This window comes from Lichenostomus cassidix, chromosome 2, assembly GCF_008360975.1.
Source record: "Lichenostomus cassidix isolate B80296 chromosome 2, HeHo_3.0, whole genome shotgun sequence".
In the NCBI taxonomy this organism is placed as follows: Eukaryota; Metazoa; Chordata; class Aves; order Passeriformes; family Meliphagidae; genus Lichenostomus; species Lichenostomus cassidix.
In genome coordinates this window covers 132,032,605-132,050,446 of record NC_139482.1, presented here as the reverse complement: position 1 = coordinate 132,050,446, position 17,842 = coordinate 132,032,605, and the positions used below count along the sequence as shown (strand labels likewise).

The window sequence follows — 17,842 nt, the reverse complement described above, 5'->3', positions numbered from 1 at the left end:
GCAGCTTTATTTATTAGTCTTGCTTCAAATCATGAGCTTACAGATCATGATCTTCTCCTACACCAAGAACCAATTCTCTTTCTGTGACAAGGCTCACCCTCTGACAGACGAAGCAAGAATAAATTGACTTATACCACATGAAAAGGAAATTTCTCACAATAGCTTCACTTTGTTTTTTTTCATTGAATCTCATGAAAAATATCCTTGAGGAAATTTTTCTTACACTGATATAATGCACAACAAATATACATTGTAAAATAAAGTTATCATTTTCAAATTCTGAAAAATATTTTGAGATCATAAAATACAGATTAGGGAAAATAATTCTTAAAAAAACCTGAAAAATTCACATATACCTGAATTACATAACACCATTTCAGTTTTATATTAATAGTTGTGTCATTGTAACCTTGCTTTTGGAAGATCCATGATTTGTTTCCTATTTTAAGAGACCTATGTATGTGTATAGAATAAAGGCTTGTGAAGCAACATCTCTGGAATGTCACAAAATATTTACAGTTTAAAGCATTGATTTCATATGTGGAAAAATACTGAAATAGCTTTACAACAGATTCTACTAAGAGCAAGAAAAATAATTATTTTGCAAGTCAAGTATGACAACACCTCCTAAAGATCTAACAATTCATGCAAAGAGAACAACAAGTAAAAAAGCTTCATATCAGCATCAAGAGTCCCTATTTCCCAGATTTTAATATTAGGATGTAGTACACATTTTAATAGGACATTATAAACATGGCTTTGGAATGAAGAAACTAACCATTTCACAAGCTGATTGCCTGCTGCAAAATGACTGGGAAAAAAAAAAAAGATTATGTCTGTTCAAATTATTTTCCTGCTAGAAAGAAAACACATATTGTATGATGAGTAGTGTGCAGGTCTTGGGAACAATAGACTACATGAAAATTCTTGATGAAAATAAAAGAAAATAGGACCCCTTTGCCTAATCCAGAATTAACATGAAGCTGCAAATCAAAGAACTGCAGCAATAAATCTACCATCTGTGCTCAGCAGACCTCAGAATAGACCTTCTGAGTCTATGGATTACTTAAAATAATATTTCGCATTTCTTTGATTCACATCATTTTGTAGTTTTCAGGGAATCTAGTGTTACACTATATTAGCATCCATACAACCTGCAGACAAGGATAAGTCTGTGGAAACCACTACATATGGTTACAGTTCAACTGTGCTCAGCATGATGTGGTACAAATTACATTCACCTCACCTCAAACAATGCCAAATACACCATGGACACATGTGCCTGCTGCCCCTGCCTTACCCTTGGGTTTGTGTATAAAAAGCAGTAAAAGCACCATAGCCCAGACCGTAAATACTGCAGTAAAGAATTTAAACTCGAAGAGGGTAGATTTAGGCTAGATATAAGGAAAAAATCTTTACTGTGAGGGTAGTGAGGCACAGGATCAGGTTGCCTAGAAAAGCTGTGGATGCCCCATCTCTGGAAATGTTCAAGGTCAGGCTGGATGGGGCTTTGAGCAACCTGGTCCAGTGGAACATGCCCTTGCCCATGGCAGGTGGGGTGGATCTAGATGATTTTAAGGTTTTGGTCTAAGTCATTCTATTATTCTATTATATGAACTAGAAAAATAATATAGTAATGGAAAACTCTTCTGCTCTTGGTAAGTACAACCTGCTTCTGAATTTTTTTTTTTTTTTTTTTTTTTACATTTTGCTGTTTACTGTAATGGATCCAATATAAGAAAAAATGTCCTTGGAGAATGTGCTATCCAAAATCACCCCTAGCTTCTTCAGGCAACAAATTTCACACATCTATAATCAGGTACCTATCTATGTGTATAAACAGGTTGGGATCTACCAACTGCAAATGGGACTATTGCTTAAATCAAGGAAACAGAATACTAGTCTAATGGTTAAAACAATAAAATTTTAATGAAGAATAATACTAGTAAAGAAAACGGGAAAAATATATGGTGAGTACCACTCAAGAATGGAAAAACAAAAAAGCACAACCAGAAAAAACATAGTAAGGAATGAGACAGAAAGGACATTGATGATCTTGAGATTAAAGGAGCAAATGTTGCCCTTTACTCTGTGACCAACTTGTCTCCAGATGACCAAGATAAGATATATGATACTTGATTTAAAGAGCTACTAAGTAATGATTGCTGCAACCTCCAGAGAAGCTGAAAAGGCTAAAAACAGTTTGATAAAAAAGAATACTTTGTACCTTTCTGTTCAAATCATAATAACCCACATGTATAAAGTCTTAGCAATACCTTTTTTCCACAAGTGCTTATTGTTTTCAACATTTTAAGTTATTTTTTGTGTCAAAACTCCTGTCCTTGGGATGAAAAATAAGACAGAAAAGATAGATCTCACTTTCTACTTACTTCCATTATCATGATTGTGCAAGGCAAGCAACAACTACTTCTAAATACTTGAGACTTTTTTGTCTATTTCCTTAGTATTTTAGACATTTTGAATGGCCATGTTTTTCTCAAGGAATTCGTCCATGTAGACAATGGTCTAACATACTAATTAATTGCTCCATTTCTGTATATACCTAGTTTAAGAATAGAAAAAGACTTGTTATGATGATCTCTCATATGACATTTTTCTCTATTGATTGGTTCTTTCTGTAAATGTTAAAAAAAATAACCAAACCCCCATAACATGCAACATTTGAAGATAGAAGCCCTTAGAAAAAGCTGTGTATAATTTCTTGACCACAACTGCAAATTTCAAATAGATAAAATTATCTTTCTTAATTTGATCAATAACAATAAGCATAGCATACATAGATTTATAAACTGCTAAGCAATAACAAAAATATCTCTGTATTATCAAACTTGTGTTCAGCACAAATCCAAAACACAGTCCCACACCAGCCACTGTGAAGAAAATTAATTCTACCTGAGCCAAAAACAAGAGAACTTGTACACCCTCCCAGTATTGTTGAGAATAACAATGGCACAACAGCATATACAGATACAAATTTAAAGTCTATCCCCACCATGGGATGGTCTCTCTCAGACCTGTTGATATTCTCCTCTAAAAGCCCATTTGACCAGTAAGACTTTGATTGGAAATCACAGAGGAATCTTTTTTTTAGGTCCAGAAAAACATTTATGTAAGGAACATCAGGGAAGAAAACTATTCAGAAGACCCTCTATCCTTCAGTAGCATATCATATATATCATATTCTAAGCATACTTATATGTATTAATTAGGGAACATAAGTATTATTATCCCCAAAAAACCATGAAGAGGCTAATGACTGAAAAAACTATCTGACCTTAAACAATAGATTGAGTAGAAGTGATCACAACCAGCAAAATAGTTCTGATTTCAGACACAAAGCCTACATTCTTCCTGTTGGCAAATATTAGTTTATATTGTACACATTTACCATTTAACTCTACTTAGGGCAAATGCATATTGCATGTCTGAATTATATATTTATTTATATATCACTCTCTCCCTCCATACTTTTGCATGCATATAGTATAAAAACACTTTCAGAGTTAAACTGGTCCTGCTGACAAGGGTTTGGGATTTTTCATTCTGACATTATTCATGACATAAATTTCCTGGCAAAATTAAGGGAAAAAAATGAACCACAAGAGAATCAGTCTGTCTCTCCTGCTCCCTAGTGTCAAATTAGGGTGCCAGGTGTGTTTCTCAGAGACTACACATATAACTGAGGAGCACTCAGGACAACTGAACACTGAACCCAACAGCCGAAATCAGAGCAAACAGCAACAGGCAGAAAAAGTTAAACAAAAATCGTTAGATTAATTACATTCAATTTGTTCTCATATAAGACCAAAAATAGGAAATAAAATATGGTGGAATACAAGAGGTGAGGGAACAGGAAAACTATTTTAGTTATATTAAATGTAAAAGATACTATATATGTCTAACTTGTTACAAGCTCGCAGAATAAATGCTGTAATGAGGTCATATCTGGGCAGCAGAGAAAAACTGCCAGATTATACTGCACTGGCTGCCAAATTCCAAGGCAGTTGGAGGTCTCTTGTGCATGCGTGAGGATTTCATTTCCATGGAAACACCTGAGCAACCTCACTCTCATCTTTCCCTTCCTACCATATTTAAAGTTCTGTACCAGTGTTATTTAGGAAAAAATTAAACTCTTGCAATGAAACCATTTTTATTTCTGTGTTCTAGTAAAATCTAGAGGTTGAGCATTTTCTGGTGCCTTTTGGCACAATCACATCAAGAAAAAGAGAGAGAAATTCCAGCTCCAGTCTCTGGCTAAACCGGATCTTACTACTTTAGCATGGATAGACACAGCGTCAAACAATGCAAGTAACACTAACATAAAATAGTAAAGGAAAAAATGTTTATACTAATGACAGTAACTTACAGCAAGAAACTGAGAAACCACGAAAACGATCATGTCATTGCTCAAAGATTTCACTGTCCTCAACACTATATACTGCAAGTACAACCAGATGCTTTAACAGACACTGTCTTCCATTAATCTGCCTTTTTGAGTCCTATTTTGGATTACTAAAACTTTTCTATAAAGTTAGTGACCACAAAAGAAATATGGTAATATTCTGCACAGCACAATGACTATGATTTGACAAAGCTGCAAGCACATGGACAAACTCTGTCCCACTGCAACTGTCCTGTCCCACATCTTTTTCAGTGAGAAGAAATGAAGAGCACACACTGGCTATGACCATCTGAAACCAACAAAACACTTCTCAGGTGCTGCTTCAAAATGACCTGTATGTATTTTATAGGCTACAGAAAAAAGACAAAATTTTAGAAGATAAAATTCATAGCATAAATTCATCAGATGTCATCAGGGTAAACATTAAATACTTTCTTACCTGTCTGATGTGTCACTTGGATGCTTTACTGCTGAACCATTCTTAATCGAGTCTTGTCTTGTGAGCCCTTGAGGTCTGTTTTTGTCCAAAGCTTGTGCAGATATGTCACCTGGTGGTCCTTGGTACTGCGGGTGCTCCTGCAGTTTTGCTTTTTTCTCTTGAGGTGCTTCCTCGTTCCGCAGAGCTCGAATGCCGTCCTGGTCAGGCTGCTGGGGCGGATGTGACCCGCTGTTGTAGAACCAGGCTCCCGATTTTGTGAGGATTTCTTGTTGTTTTCGGCACAAGTTGCATACCCACATTACCTGTTCAGGCATATTTAAATGTAAAATCCATTAGCTTGTAGACATTTTATATAACAGTCTCAGCAAGCACACATCAACTGTTACCATTTCCAAAGGCAGAAAGAATATCGTTTTAATTCTTTCTATTAAAATTACAGTATCTTAGCTACAATACAACAAAATAGGTCTGTAGAACCTTGGAAGAAATTGTTTTAGAAAAAAATACAAACAAAAATACTTTTAGTCTTTTTCCTTTTCATTATTTGAAATACAAGGGAAAACAATATATCGTAGCAATACAAATGAGAAGGTTCTAATACTGATGTTCCAATGGTAATAAATGTAAGCTTTGAAAATTAATACTATAATTTGAGGATGATAGAAAAAATTAATTAAAAATCATTAAACTTTTAATCCATTTTAATTATTTTACTAAGAGTAAGGAACTTTAGTAAAGGTCCCCTGCTGTTGCAAACAAGCAGTTTTATAATTCTCCAAAATGCTCTGCTGATTTACTTCCATGGTGGTCTATATCCTATGCTTACACAAAGAAGCTGACTTCAAGAAGCGACCTCAATTTCAGAGCAATTTTAAATTAAAGCCATTTTATAAATAAAGGAACACAATATGGTGTGTCTCTCCTCTTCACAGCCATGATTTAGCTTTCACTATATGCTTACTAAATTAATAAAATTATTAGAGCTTCCCAGTTGTGTGATCCTGCATATAGTAATGAGATTTTTTTTTTTTAATACTCTAAAATGTACTTGTTTGCAAACCTTTTGTATCTTATCACCTTAGTCACATGGCAGTTCAGGAAATCAACAACACCAATTATCTGTAAGTTAATTTCACTTTGAGTTATTATGTTATATGAGAATAAATCAGGATATAATGAATCAAATACAACACACCAGTCAAGATCATATTGGCACATTCAAACTGATTATTGCGTTACCCTAAAATTTGCATTGTAGATAGCATTAATTCACTGCAAGTTTAATTCTTCACTTGCAGACTTCCTTAGTCTTCATTTTTCTTTAGCTTTAGCTCTAGCTCAGCTTTTTTTTCTTTTTCTTCTCTTTATATATTTTTGTCGAAGTTCACAGACAAAATTGTACTACTTTTACTATATATTCCTTGAATATCTACACTCAGCCTTCAATCTAGTTATCACTTCTTCAGTTCTAATCCTACAGCAAGCTGCCTCTTTTTCAGTGGTTTACAGTACAGGACATTCAAAGGCTTACACCAATGCTCATCGTTCTTTTAAATGCAGCCAGCTCCATGGAATTACATAAAAGATGTCATTTCCACCTCCACAATACATCTAACTCTATCCACCAGAAAAGGTTTCAGAAGCTGCAATCTGTATCTTGCTTTCATTCTCCAGCCTGTTATCTAATAGATAATCTGGGTGATGCTCTTTAGTGAATTCTCACGAAAAATCTTTCAATGAGAGCTTCACATAGAAGGTTACTTGGATGCAAGGGTCATAATCAAACCAAAGTCACCAACTGCCTCATTCACTATCAGGCTGGGGCAGGAAAAGGAGGCATCTCACCTATTTAATGGTGTTGATATGCCTCATTCTGGTAAACTTCCTAATCTTTTTATAGGGCTGATATCATCTATGAGAACTTATATCTGCTTACATCAAGAAGACTGAACACACCACCAAAGCACTGAGGGCAAAAAAGAGAGGTTCCCTGAGTAGCATCTTGCTCACTGAGGTAGGTTAGATGTCCTCTGAGGACATTCAAAGGTCAAAACTGCGTATGCTTCAGGCCTGGCCATCATTCAAATACAAACTTAAGAACAGGCCTGTTTTTAACTTTGCTAATTAAGTTAGAAAGTACATGAAAACACCAAAGTGAAATTTCAGAACCCAAGACAGAAGTATTTTTGCCCTCTTTAATCAATAGCAATTAAAAGGCTTTGGTATTTCTGTTAGGTTTGTACACAGCTGAAAGTAGGTCTAAACTTTCCATCTATGTGTCAGAGTAATGAAAGGACCAGATCTGAAACAATTCTATAAGTATGCAAATGTGTAACAACTTGAATGACAATGAGATAAAATGCCCCGAAATTTTCATTTGGTATTTTCACTTCTGTTAGTATATGTTAAAATATCACAAAAACTAGATACTACAGTCAAAACTATTGGGCAACTTTGTCCTTGGCTGACAGTCATATTTTGTGCCCAGACAATGGATTCCAGGATGATCAGTATTATTCTCTTGTACCCAAAAGAATAAGAGTTCCCTCTGAATGAATATTATTTCCTATCACCTCCCCTAACAGTAAAATCAGGAAGAGTACTCCTGACCTAACCTGATTTCTGAAAAATGAACTTAGGGTATTTCAGATTGAAAAAAAAAATCAAGCATCCAGCATTAAAAATGCATAGATTTATGAATTTTGCAGATTTTTTTCTGCTTTTCTAGGAGTGGTTAATGATAATTACAGGTCCTACCTCTGATAAAGTCTTATTTCCAACATACTTTCAACATGCAGGATTTCATAGTGTTAAGCCTACCAGTCATAATTTTAGCTTCAAATAATCACACATAGCGAGAAGAACAGGAACTGTCACGCAGACAGAAATGTTTGTGTTTTCAGCCCTCAAACAAGCCCTCAAATTGTACTGGGCTAAATGGACTTCCCCATCTTCTCGCAGCATGTAGAAGCATCCTTGCAATTTAAAAAATACTGGTAATTTCAAGCGCAGACCTCTCAATTAAATGACTGGGTAAGATGGTGTCATAAGAGCACAGCCAGGTGGATGCTCCTGGACAGGATTTCTCCTTGTGTCCCCAGGTGCCTGGGCAGAGCTGGAGCAGCTCACACACACAGAGCAGCTCTGTCCCTGCCCAGCCCCTGCCAGGACACAGCCTTACTGGCACTGTGACAGCAGCACTGCAGAGAAGCAAAGGCTATGTGAGTCGACTGCACCCTCAATACATGCATTTGGACAAGCTTGCCAGGAGAAAACACAACATTTTCCCTTCTAAAATAGAAAATAAAAAGGACTAATCCCTCACATCTGAAATCTGCAGTCCAGAGCAGGCACACTACCTACTACACCCATTTGCAGCTCTCCTAACCATTCCCCTAAAAAGGTTCAGCAGTCGTGAGCACATTTTGTACACAAAAAATCAGTTTTGCCAACTGTGGCTGTCAACTCTCCACACAAGAACACTGCCAATTTGAAAAGGGAAACGTGGGGGGAAAAAATCTCCTCTCCAACATTAAGTACTATTTCCAAACTAGATCCCAAGATCTGGTGGCCTGGCTCGGGATGTGCATTTCCATAGGAAAGGCTGAAACACCACCTAGTGCATGCCATAGGCATTGCTGAAGCTCTGCTCAACTTCTCGTGGCTGCAAATAATGCATTCAATATATCTAGCTGATATTTTCACATTAACCCTTATATTCATTTTATCAAAGAAAAAATTTCTTTTACAACACTGAAAAGAAGTATTCCAAATTTGGATTACACAGATTTACCTTAAACCTTCCATCTGCTTTCCATTCACAAAGGTTAGTTCCATACAGCGAACTACTAAGTTCTTATTAATTTTTGATTTCTTCACTATTTTTGGCAAGATTATCTATAATATGCTCCCACTTCTTCTAACACTGCCCAGCAGCTTTCATCACGTATTATTAGCATTTTTTATTACATGGGCCCATAAAACAAATTCTGCAAAATGTACAGTAATCAGCCATTTCACATCTGTATATCAGAAATAATTAAGGCACAAAAAAATCACTGCTTTGTATAGTCCTAAAGAAGATGGTATAATTTTTTCCTCTTAGATAAAATTCTTCAAAACACATTTCACACACCACTTTAAATTCAGTAAAATGGAAGATATATTTATCAAGAAATTACATCTGCTGATATTTCAAGCAAAAACACATTCAACTTAAGAAAAGGATATACTATGATGATTATTTTAGTATTTTCAAATAGATCATGAAAAGATGGCTACCTTACAAAACACTATTCATTATTCCCCTGAGTACAGTTATAGATGGCCTAACCCTAACTCTTGAAAACAAAATGGAAACCTCACATAATTTAGGAGTAGATTTAAAGGCTCAGTATATTTGATTACACATCAGCTTGAGTTTGATAGCTTTGATACTATAACCTAAGAAATAATTACACCAAATCCTCATCAGCCTTCAGAACCTTATTTCAAATTAGAGGTGTGCGGAGGTGAAAAATTGTACTGGAAGGTTTCCATAGTATTTCACAAAATCTATCAGAGTTCACCTGCTTGGCAAAACCACCTAATATATATTAGCATTATACTAACTGTAGGTCTTGCTGCTAGTAATCTTAACCAAATTTCATATATATGTATTTATGTTGTTTTTTGTCTCTCATATTTCATGTAGGATGCAATTACTTAAAAATTATACAAGGTAACAAGACCATAGCGTTGAAAAGAAGGAGGAGATAAAAGGAAGAGTAGAAAAAGGTTTTGCTTGGGTCTAGCATCAAGGTAACTAATCATGATTCCTACCACATTACTGCCTGGTCCTTTTTTTTTTTTTTCCCCCCTTAATCCGTGACAGGTGCAAAACTTCATTACATCATGGAGCAGTGCAATGTTTGGAGCCACCCTGTACTGAGGAAGTTTCTTCAAGGATGTAGCACATTCCTCCATTAGTCATTGTGTTGATGACAGGATCACAGAATTGTTAGAATTGGAAGAGTCCTCTGGAGATCACCCAGTCCAGCCCCTGTGCCAAGGCAGGGTCAGCTGGAGCAGGGGACACAGGAACGTGTCCAGGTGGGTTTGGAATGTGTCCAGAGAGGGAGTGACATCCCTGAGTAGCCTGTTCCAGTTCTCTGCCACCCTCAATGTAAATAAGTTCTTACTCATATTGAGGAGGAACTTCTTGCATTTTAGTTTATGGCTGTTGCTCCTTGTCCTGTCAGCACCACGAAAAAGAGTCCACAAGCAGATGTGAAACAGGCACTGCCAAACCAGCTCTGGCAATAAGTAACATGAGTCACCTTCCTCTGTGCAGTCACAGAAACGACAATTTCCTGTAGCAACTCTGTGCCTCTTCAGGTAATATAGCCCCAGGGTCAGTAGGGGCCAATGGTATCTTCCTTGCCTATAGTACCTGTTTCTGCTAATCTTCCCTCATTTTGCATTTTGAAATGCAACAGTGTTTCGAAAAAACTGCAAGTTTAATAAGTGAGTGTCCTGGTTCTGTGACTATGAGGATCACTTCGAATATTATCTCCCCAGAAAAATGAGATGGAACTGCTTTTCTGGTTATTGGGTTTTTTCAGAGTACATTAAAATCTCCCAAAATTTTCCAGTAAAATAACAACAGCACTATTAGCTGTCTCAGTCAGAAGTAAAACTTTTTAGTATTCTGCTTATTAGAATTCAATCTTCCTCAAATTAGACTAGAAGACTTCTAGAAGTTAGCTAAAACTAAAAAAGCTTATCTATTTTGTTCTACACACTACCAAAACATGGCTCATATTTGCCCTAAAAAAATGGTAATTCCCTCTTCCTCTCCCCATCTGAAGTCTATGTTCCCTCTTACAGACAAGAGCACTGATTTCCAGTACTGGTGAGGAAAAATCTGAATTGTTTCCCATGAGGTGCTTCATTTAAAAATGTTGGTGTTGACATTCCTTTTTAATGGAAGTAACTGTCTATGACTGTGGAAGACCTATATATAGCAAGTGCTATCCATAGCCAACATTCACATTTCTGAAAAACATAGAGGCTTTTACAATATCTGTAGGATTTCTCTATAGAGACATCATTCTTGAGGTTTGGGTCCAGAATACAGATGTATCTTTTGTAGTTGCTAAGATGTATTTTAAAGACACAAAATAATTATTTCGGAGTGAATGGAATAAATCTTTATGCTCATACATTGTAAACAGCAGAGTCTGGTTATAACTTTAATGAAAAAGAAACTCTTTCATTTCATTTTACTGCTCTGACTCTACAGACAAGTCCCCTTTTCATTTCCTTCTGTTACATTAATGCATTTAGTCAGTCAAGTATATTACAGGAGCAAAGTTAATCTCTGAATTTGTGACTTTTATAAAAGTTGATAAAGACTACCTATTTTTTCAATATTTTGCAATGCCACTAGTCTGTGCTATGGTACTGACTTTCATTTTACAATCAGTTTGACTGAATGCCAAAACTGCTATAATGCTTATTTGCCTTATATCTGTAATGACAAATGTATAATTATCCACCAAAATTATATTAAATATCACAAGAATTCCAATACCAGTTAAGAAAAGTGAGAAAGGTTTTACAGATATGAGACCAACACCTTTACATATATTTTAAAGGGTATGTGCATTTGCAGCACAAAAATCCTTTGTACTGGGAGAGTGACTATATTTGCTCTTGGCTTTGTAGTGAATGGATACATCATCTATGAAAAGTTATAATGGCCATAAACAACCAAGTCAGCATGAAATAAGTATATCATTTCTTGTGCATGCATGGGGAAAAGTATATATTTACATGACATTATCTTTCAAGAAGAAGAGAAAAATACGTGACTACAATTTTTTAAAGGTACACTCTTTTGTATTACTGATGACCTTATCCTAATGGAGAGTGCCTCTTTTGCATCACTTTTTCATTATCCTTAAGACATATAATAGTAAGCTTTTTTCATACATTTTTTCAACCTAGAGTACAATTATCAAGTAAGACATTTGACTAGGAAAACAGATTATTTAAGTTCAAAAAAATTGGAAAAAAAAAACCTTCACACGCACAGTAGGACTAGAAACTGTTAGTCAGAACACTAATCTAGTGTTAATATATGCCAGAGCACATTCTTCCTAAAATATACTGTATAAAAAGAAGCTCATGAATAAAATATCTGATATTCTTCAAGATATATAAAGGCAAACATTTGGTTTTTTCATTATGGCACAGGCACAACTCAGCACTGTCCTGTCCATGCCAATGAAGACAGTGCATTATTCCCTCACAGTGGCATATTGACCACACTCAGCTCCTTCATGAGCTTTCATGATTTCATGAAGAACTAGATTGGTGTACAGACTTCCAGTGAGAAAATGGCTATTGTGACATTGGGTGTGATTTGGACATAGTACAAACTGGTCAATATTATGTCTCAACAAATACAGCTGCACTGCTTCCAAAATGGAATTCATAAGTCTACACAGTACTCCACAGGGCCATGAGGGTTTATTAAATAATTGCAGTGGGTTTGGCACGAAATAAACCTGCTCTAAGTGAACAGTCTACAACATGGTTCACAAAGGATATCTTTAACTTCATAAAGTTGAATAATTACTTAATATATTGAGAATGTACAGTTGACTAAGTTACACATTTACTAAATTTTCTGATTTGTAGCAGTCTCAGAAAAAAAAAAAAGGGAACTGAGCACATATTTCCTGCACTTTTCTTAGGAAACTTAAGGTCACTAAATAAGAATACTGGATTGAAAGAAACTTCATGGAGTCCTTCCAGTTTCCTGCAGTTTCAATTAATTTTTTTTTAAACTTCATAATTTAATAAACTTTCATCTTAAAATTAACTATAAATAAAAGGACAAAATCTGTCAAAATGCTTTCCCAAGTCCTATAGTTACAATGGAGAGAATGCCTTTCAATTTCCAGTGCTCACATATTCCAAACTAGTTCATTGCTGTTTATTCTTGTATCAGTATTGTCATTAAGTGTAAATAGTTCCTTTCTCTCTTCAGTGTTTGCTGACTGAAGTTTTTATAGTGACCCATCTCATACCCTCTCTGCTTTCACTTGTCAAGAGCAAATAGATTTTGCTCTTTGAGACTATGCCTATACTAGCAAGACATAACCCTGTCACAGGGCCAGGCACCGGCCCAGGATTGCCTGCTAATTCTTGTGCTTCCTGGCACAGTCAGGCCTTTGCTAACCAGCATCTCCCAGACAATGCCAGCACACAGTGGAGGAGAACAGCATGGAGAAAAAACTGCTCCTAATAAGCAGCTTGGACTCAGTCACCCTGCTATGAAAAGCAGAATTCAGGATTGTTGATCAGCACTGAGACACAGAGGAACTCCTGGCCTGTAGTTCAGAGTAGAAATCCTCATTAGTGCTTAAATTCCTGACTTTACACTTAGTGCTGTTTTATCTCGCTCATTTTCACTCTGGGAGTTCACAAGGTCACCTGGTTCTCTATTGTGCAGTATCCCATTGCTCCCCAGCACTGATAAGTATCAGACTTTGTGTAACCAATGGATTTAATTACAGCATTCTTGCTCTCCATGCCAAGGCCACTCGTGAAAATATTAAAGGTCTTCCCCAGGACTAATGCTTGAGGAACTCAGCTAGGAAGTTGTTTACAGCTTTCTCCTCCATTTCTTTATTCAATTAATCCTCAGTGTTTCAGTTTAACCAGTAATTTCTAGGTGGTCCAGTATAATTTAAGATTCTGCAAAGAAGTAACATTTTTTACACTAATCCTTAGCCATCCCTGCACAAAACCAAGTTCCCTGAACTCCTGAGTCCAATTGTTTTTGCCTATCTCTTCCTTCAATTCCTCAAAAAATAATTCTTTCTGTAAAGACTGTTGTTAGAGCAATTTTGCTCATGGATTAGAAATTTGTGATTGAGGAAAGACATTTAAATTTTTGGTAAAGAAATACAAATAAGCATTTATGGCTGGAATAAGTTAATACAAATAGGCATTGGAATTACTAGTTTTCAAAAATTTTCTGGTGAAGTGATTAATATTAACAGGTCTTGAACAAATCCAGAATGTCTAAAAATATTAAGGGTTTTTTTAAAATAAAACATTACTGCAAAATTTTCTTATATTCCTATGTATTTTAATAACAATTAATTAATATGAGCTATTATTATACTAAATATTTGTTTTCCACCAAATCTGGGACAAAGTAGAAATAATCCAAATGACACTTCCAAGTTGTTTTATTTTACCAAGATTTTACTCTCAAAGGCAATGTCAAATAATATTCAAATATATTAAAGCAATTTCATTTTGAGATTTTTGTTTCCTGAAAGTCTCAATTAGATGTTATTTATAATTCCTTGTGTTCAAAAATCTGTACTGATGTCACAGCTTCATTAAGGGACAAGCTAATAACAAATTATCTACAGCTCAGAGGTGCTGAGCATATTCATTAATTAACGCTTGTAAATTGTCTGGAGATGAATGGCACTAAGTGTTCACAGGTTATTTAGAAATAGAAGACAATATCAACATCAACAAGGGGCCAAAGGGGAGGAAACATTACAAGACCACAATAAGCCTGGGGTCTGTATGCAGATGGCACTAAATCGAAATCAAGAGAATTACACCATTTATATCATCTGTGTCATCATTCATTACTGAAATTGTCTGAGAAAAATGAAAGATGCAACTCTAATGTAATGTTATGGTAATAGAAAAATTGAGATGCATATCATGTAGTTTCTGCTGTATTGAATCCCACATAAACATTCTTCAGTTTTACTGAACTTGCTGCCTGGGCTCTAACAATGTAGTGCCACAGCAGCACAGCTCTCAGACAAAATATAAAACGTACAGAACCATAGAATATGTGGAGTTGGAAGGGACTCATAAGGAGCATTGACTCCAACTCTGCTCCTCAAAGGACCGCCTAAAACAAAACCATATTTCTATGAGCATTATACAGACGCTCCAGGAACAGGCTTGGTGCCATGGCCAATTCTCCAGGGAGGCTGCTCCCCTGAGCAACCACCCTCTGGGTGAAGAATCTTTTCCTAATGTCCAATCCAAAGCTCCCCAGCCCACCTCCCCATCCCTGTGAGGAAGCCATAGACTGCAATGGGGTCACCCCTCTGCCTTCTCTTCTCCAACCAGGACAAGCCGAGTGACCTCAGCCACTACTCATCAGTTTTTGCCCTTTCACCACTTTAATCTCCTTTCTCTGGACTCTCTCTACCAGCCTGCTGTCCTTTGTCCACTGTGGTGCCCCAAACTGCACACAGCACTCAGTGAAGCCACACCAGCTCACAGCATGGTGGGACAATCACCTCCCTTCACCAATTCTGAATGCTGTGTTACCCAGCCTGGAAACCCACACTGAGCTGCATGCTACAGCAGCTACACATCTCATGCCTGCATTAGATGCAGCCACAGTTAACCCTGACAGAACACTAAGAATATCTAACATTTAAAAAAATATATGTACACCAGTATGTTTGTTTCATGAATTGCAAAATAGAATAGGAGACTGAGGGCAAAAAAAGCAACAGACTTAGTGACACCTAACACAGTCAGGTATATACAGCTATTGATATGCTGAAGGGAGCAATCATATTTAACAAAAGGAAAAAAGGAAGTTATGAACAATTAAATAAAGCTCTTTTTTCTTCTTTTTTTTAATTCAGATTCAAATAATCTACTTTGTTGGGAAGCAAATATAGTTAACTGCCTATATTTCTATTTTATATATCTTGACATGTCTCTGTACTTTCATAATTATTTCTTACTTTAAAATATCTACAAATTCCACATATGCAAAGTCCTTCTGCTACTTCAGCAGAGACAGCCAGGTGAATGCTTCCCCTTTTCTACTAGTATAAATTAGCAGGCTTTGAAAGTTCTATAAGTGAGAATTATCACCTTCCCTAAAACTAGTTCTATTTCAAATTCACTCAGATCATTCTATCTACCGTTTAATGACCACTTGCTGCTTTTTAGTTCTTTTGCATCATTCCTTCTTGCAGGAAAAGTGAAATATATCATAGTAAAATTTTTACATACACATTATGTGTATGTGAACTGATAGTACAAAGCAGTCATACCTTAATAAGTCTTTCATGTCCTTCCAAACTCTTAATATGAGAATCCAGATGAAGTAAGAACAGCAAACAAGTCATGGACTAAGTGTCTTGAAGAACATCAATAACTGAATCTCTCTTCAAAAAAGCACCCAAACTACAATTTCAACTTGCAGCTAACAACTAAGTGGCATACTTTTAAAAGATTACTGAATTATAAAAAGAATTTTGTCCAAAAACTTTGCATCAGTATTTGAAGCTCTCACAAGACTAAAGGGCCTTCTAGAAGTATATCCTGGAAACCATGTCTGTGCCTTAGAAAGGACCCTGAATTTGCCTTAAAAAAAGCATGTAGTTTGTTAGGAATTCTTTTTAAATTGTCTGTGTAGTTTTACATTCCAGCTCACAACTGGAAGCTCTTATCAATTTACCCTGACAAACCACTTAGTCTTGACACCTCCATATGGCTTCTGCTTCTCCCTTCCTTTTTTCAATATTCACTACAGATAATGTTGAGGGAAGCAAGTCAGCTCTGTGAAGACACCACATGCAGCTTCTACAAATAGGCTAGACTAAATGTTTGGGGCTTTAGAAAGAAAAGTGGTTAAACAGGCTCTTTTGTTGAGATTAAATCCTGACACAATTGTTTCTTTAAGAATTTTACTCTTCTCAGAAGGTGAAGTCATACGTGTTTTAATTCCCAATTCTGGACCAGACCTAACCCATATTTAAGTCCCTGGAAAGTGAAGATGGTGGTCTATTTCTCTCTGATAAAGCCCTCTTTTTCTTCCCTAGCTGCTAAGTGTGAGTTTGTGACTGGCGGCATGCTCTCCCTCCAGTAATGGCAGGCAGCTGTTCTGTGGACTTGGGGCATGAACAAACCCTTACCTATGACAGTACCAGAATCCTATTCATGACACTAAATATATCTATAGCATTTTGTTAAGCTTTTGGTACAATATAATTCCAGAAGTCTAACATTCTAGAATCATAGCTATTTTATTTCAAAGTCTTTTATAAATAGCCAGCTAAGATAAAGAGATGAATAAGCTATAAAACAAAAACAATTATATTAATTTAGAAGGACTCTGGAAATATAAATTATGACCAAAAAATCTTTTGCAACATGAGCCATAATAATAAAGCATTTTCTCCTGAATAAAATATAGTTTTTTAGACATTTTTAAGGAGCACTTGAGATTGGTGTTTGAAAATTTAGGCTAAATCTTGAACTAATTTTCACTTTTGCTATACAACAATGTTAAGAAAAATGGAAACAATCAACTCCCCCCCAAGCTTCTGAAGTCAGACATTCACTACACTGAAAGTTTTCTTTGGCCACTCACAATGATGTCAATGATAAATAGAGCCAAACAAGGATAAGGTAAAAGTAAAAAATAATTTGAAGCAAAGTAAGAGGAATTTGCTTCACACCTACAGAACAAAACCAATTTGTTAAAAAATATATCATCATCATGATGCTATAATCTAAAAATTAACTAGTATTGAATGCAAACAGACACTAGGCAAGTGCCCACATAGGGTTCAAATGCCTATTTCTCCCAATCTTCAATGTAGAGGTTAAACTATTCTAATGTCTTAGAAAGATACCACACTTTGCCTACCTACAACTGTAAGAAATTCAAATAGCTAACAGCAATAAATATCATCTTTCATAATCACATGACTAAGTATCTGAGAGCAAGAACACATTAATTAAACAGGTCATGGCTCTGAAGTTATGTAGCAATTACACTGAAACTGAAAGATGAACAGGTCAAATGAACACTAGTGATTAACACTGACCAATTACGTTAAACATTTAACGATAAATGGGAAACACATGTATACATAGTGAAAAAAAAATAATCAGATTCCCACTTAATAAAGATA

At 35.8% G+C, this 17,842-nt stretch overlaps 1 protein-coding gene across 13 annotated transcripts in view; it reads right to left on the bottom strand.

Annotated features, from left to right (window-relative positions):
• Nucleotides 1–17,842, bottom strand: part of RIMS2 (regulating synaptic membrane exocytosis 2) — a 448,647-nt gene that overhangs the window by 333,479 nt on the left and 97,326 nt on the right. For all 13 annotated transcript variants that reach the window (XM_085053372.1, XM_085053378.1, XM_085053373.1 and 10 more), the window contains one exon: nucleotides 4,863–5,164. In XM_085053372.1, the coding sequence (XP_084909498.1) occupies nucleotides 4,863–5,164 (302 nt within the window). The remainder of the gene's footprint in view (nucleotides 1–4,862; nucleotides 5,165–17,842) is intronic.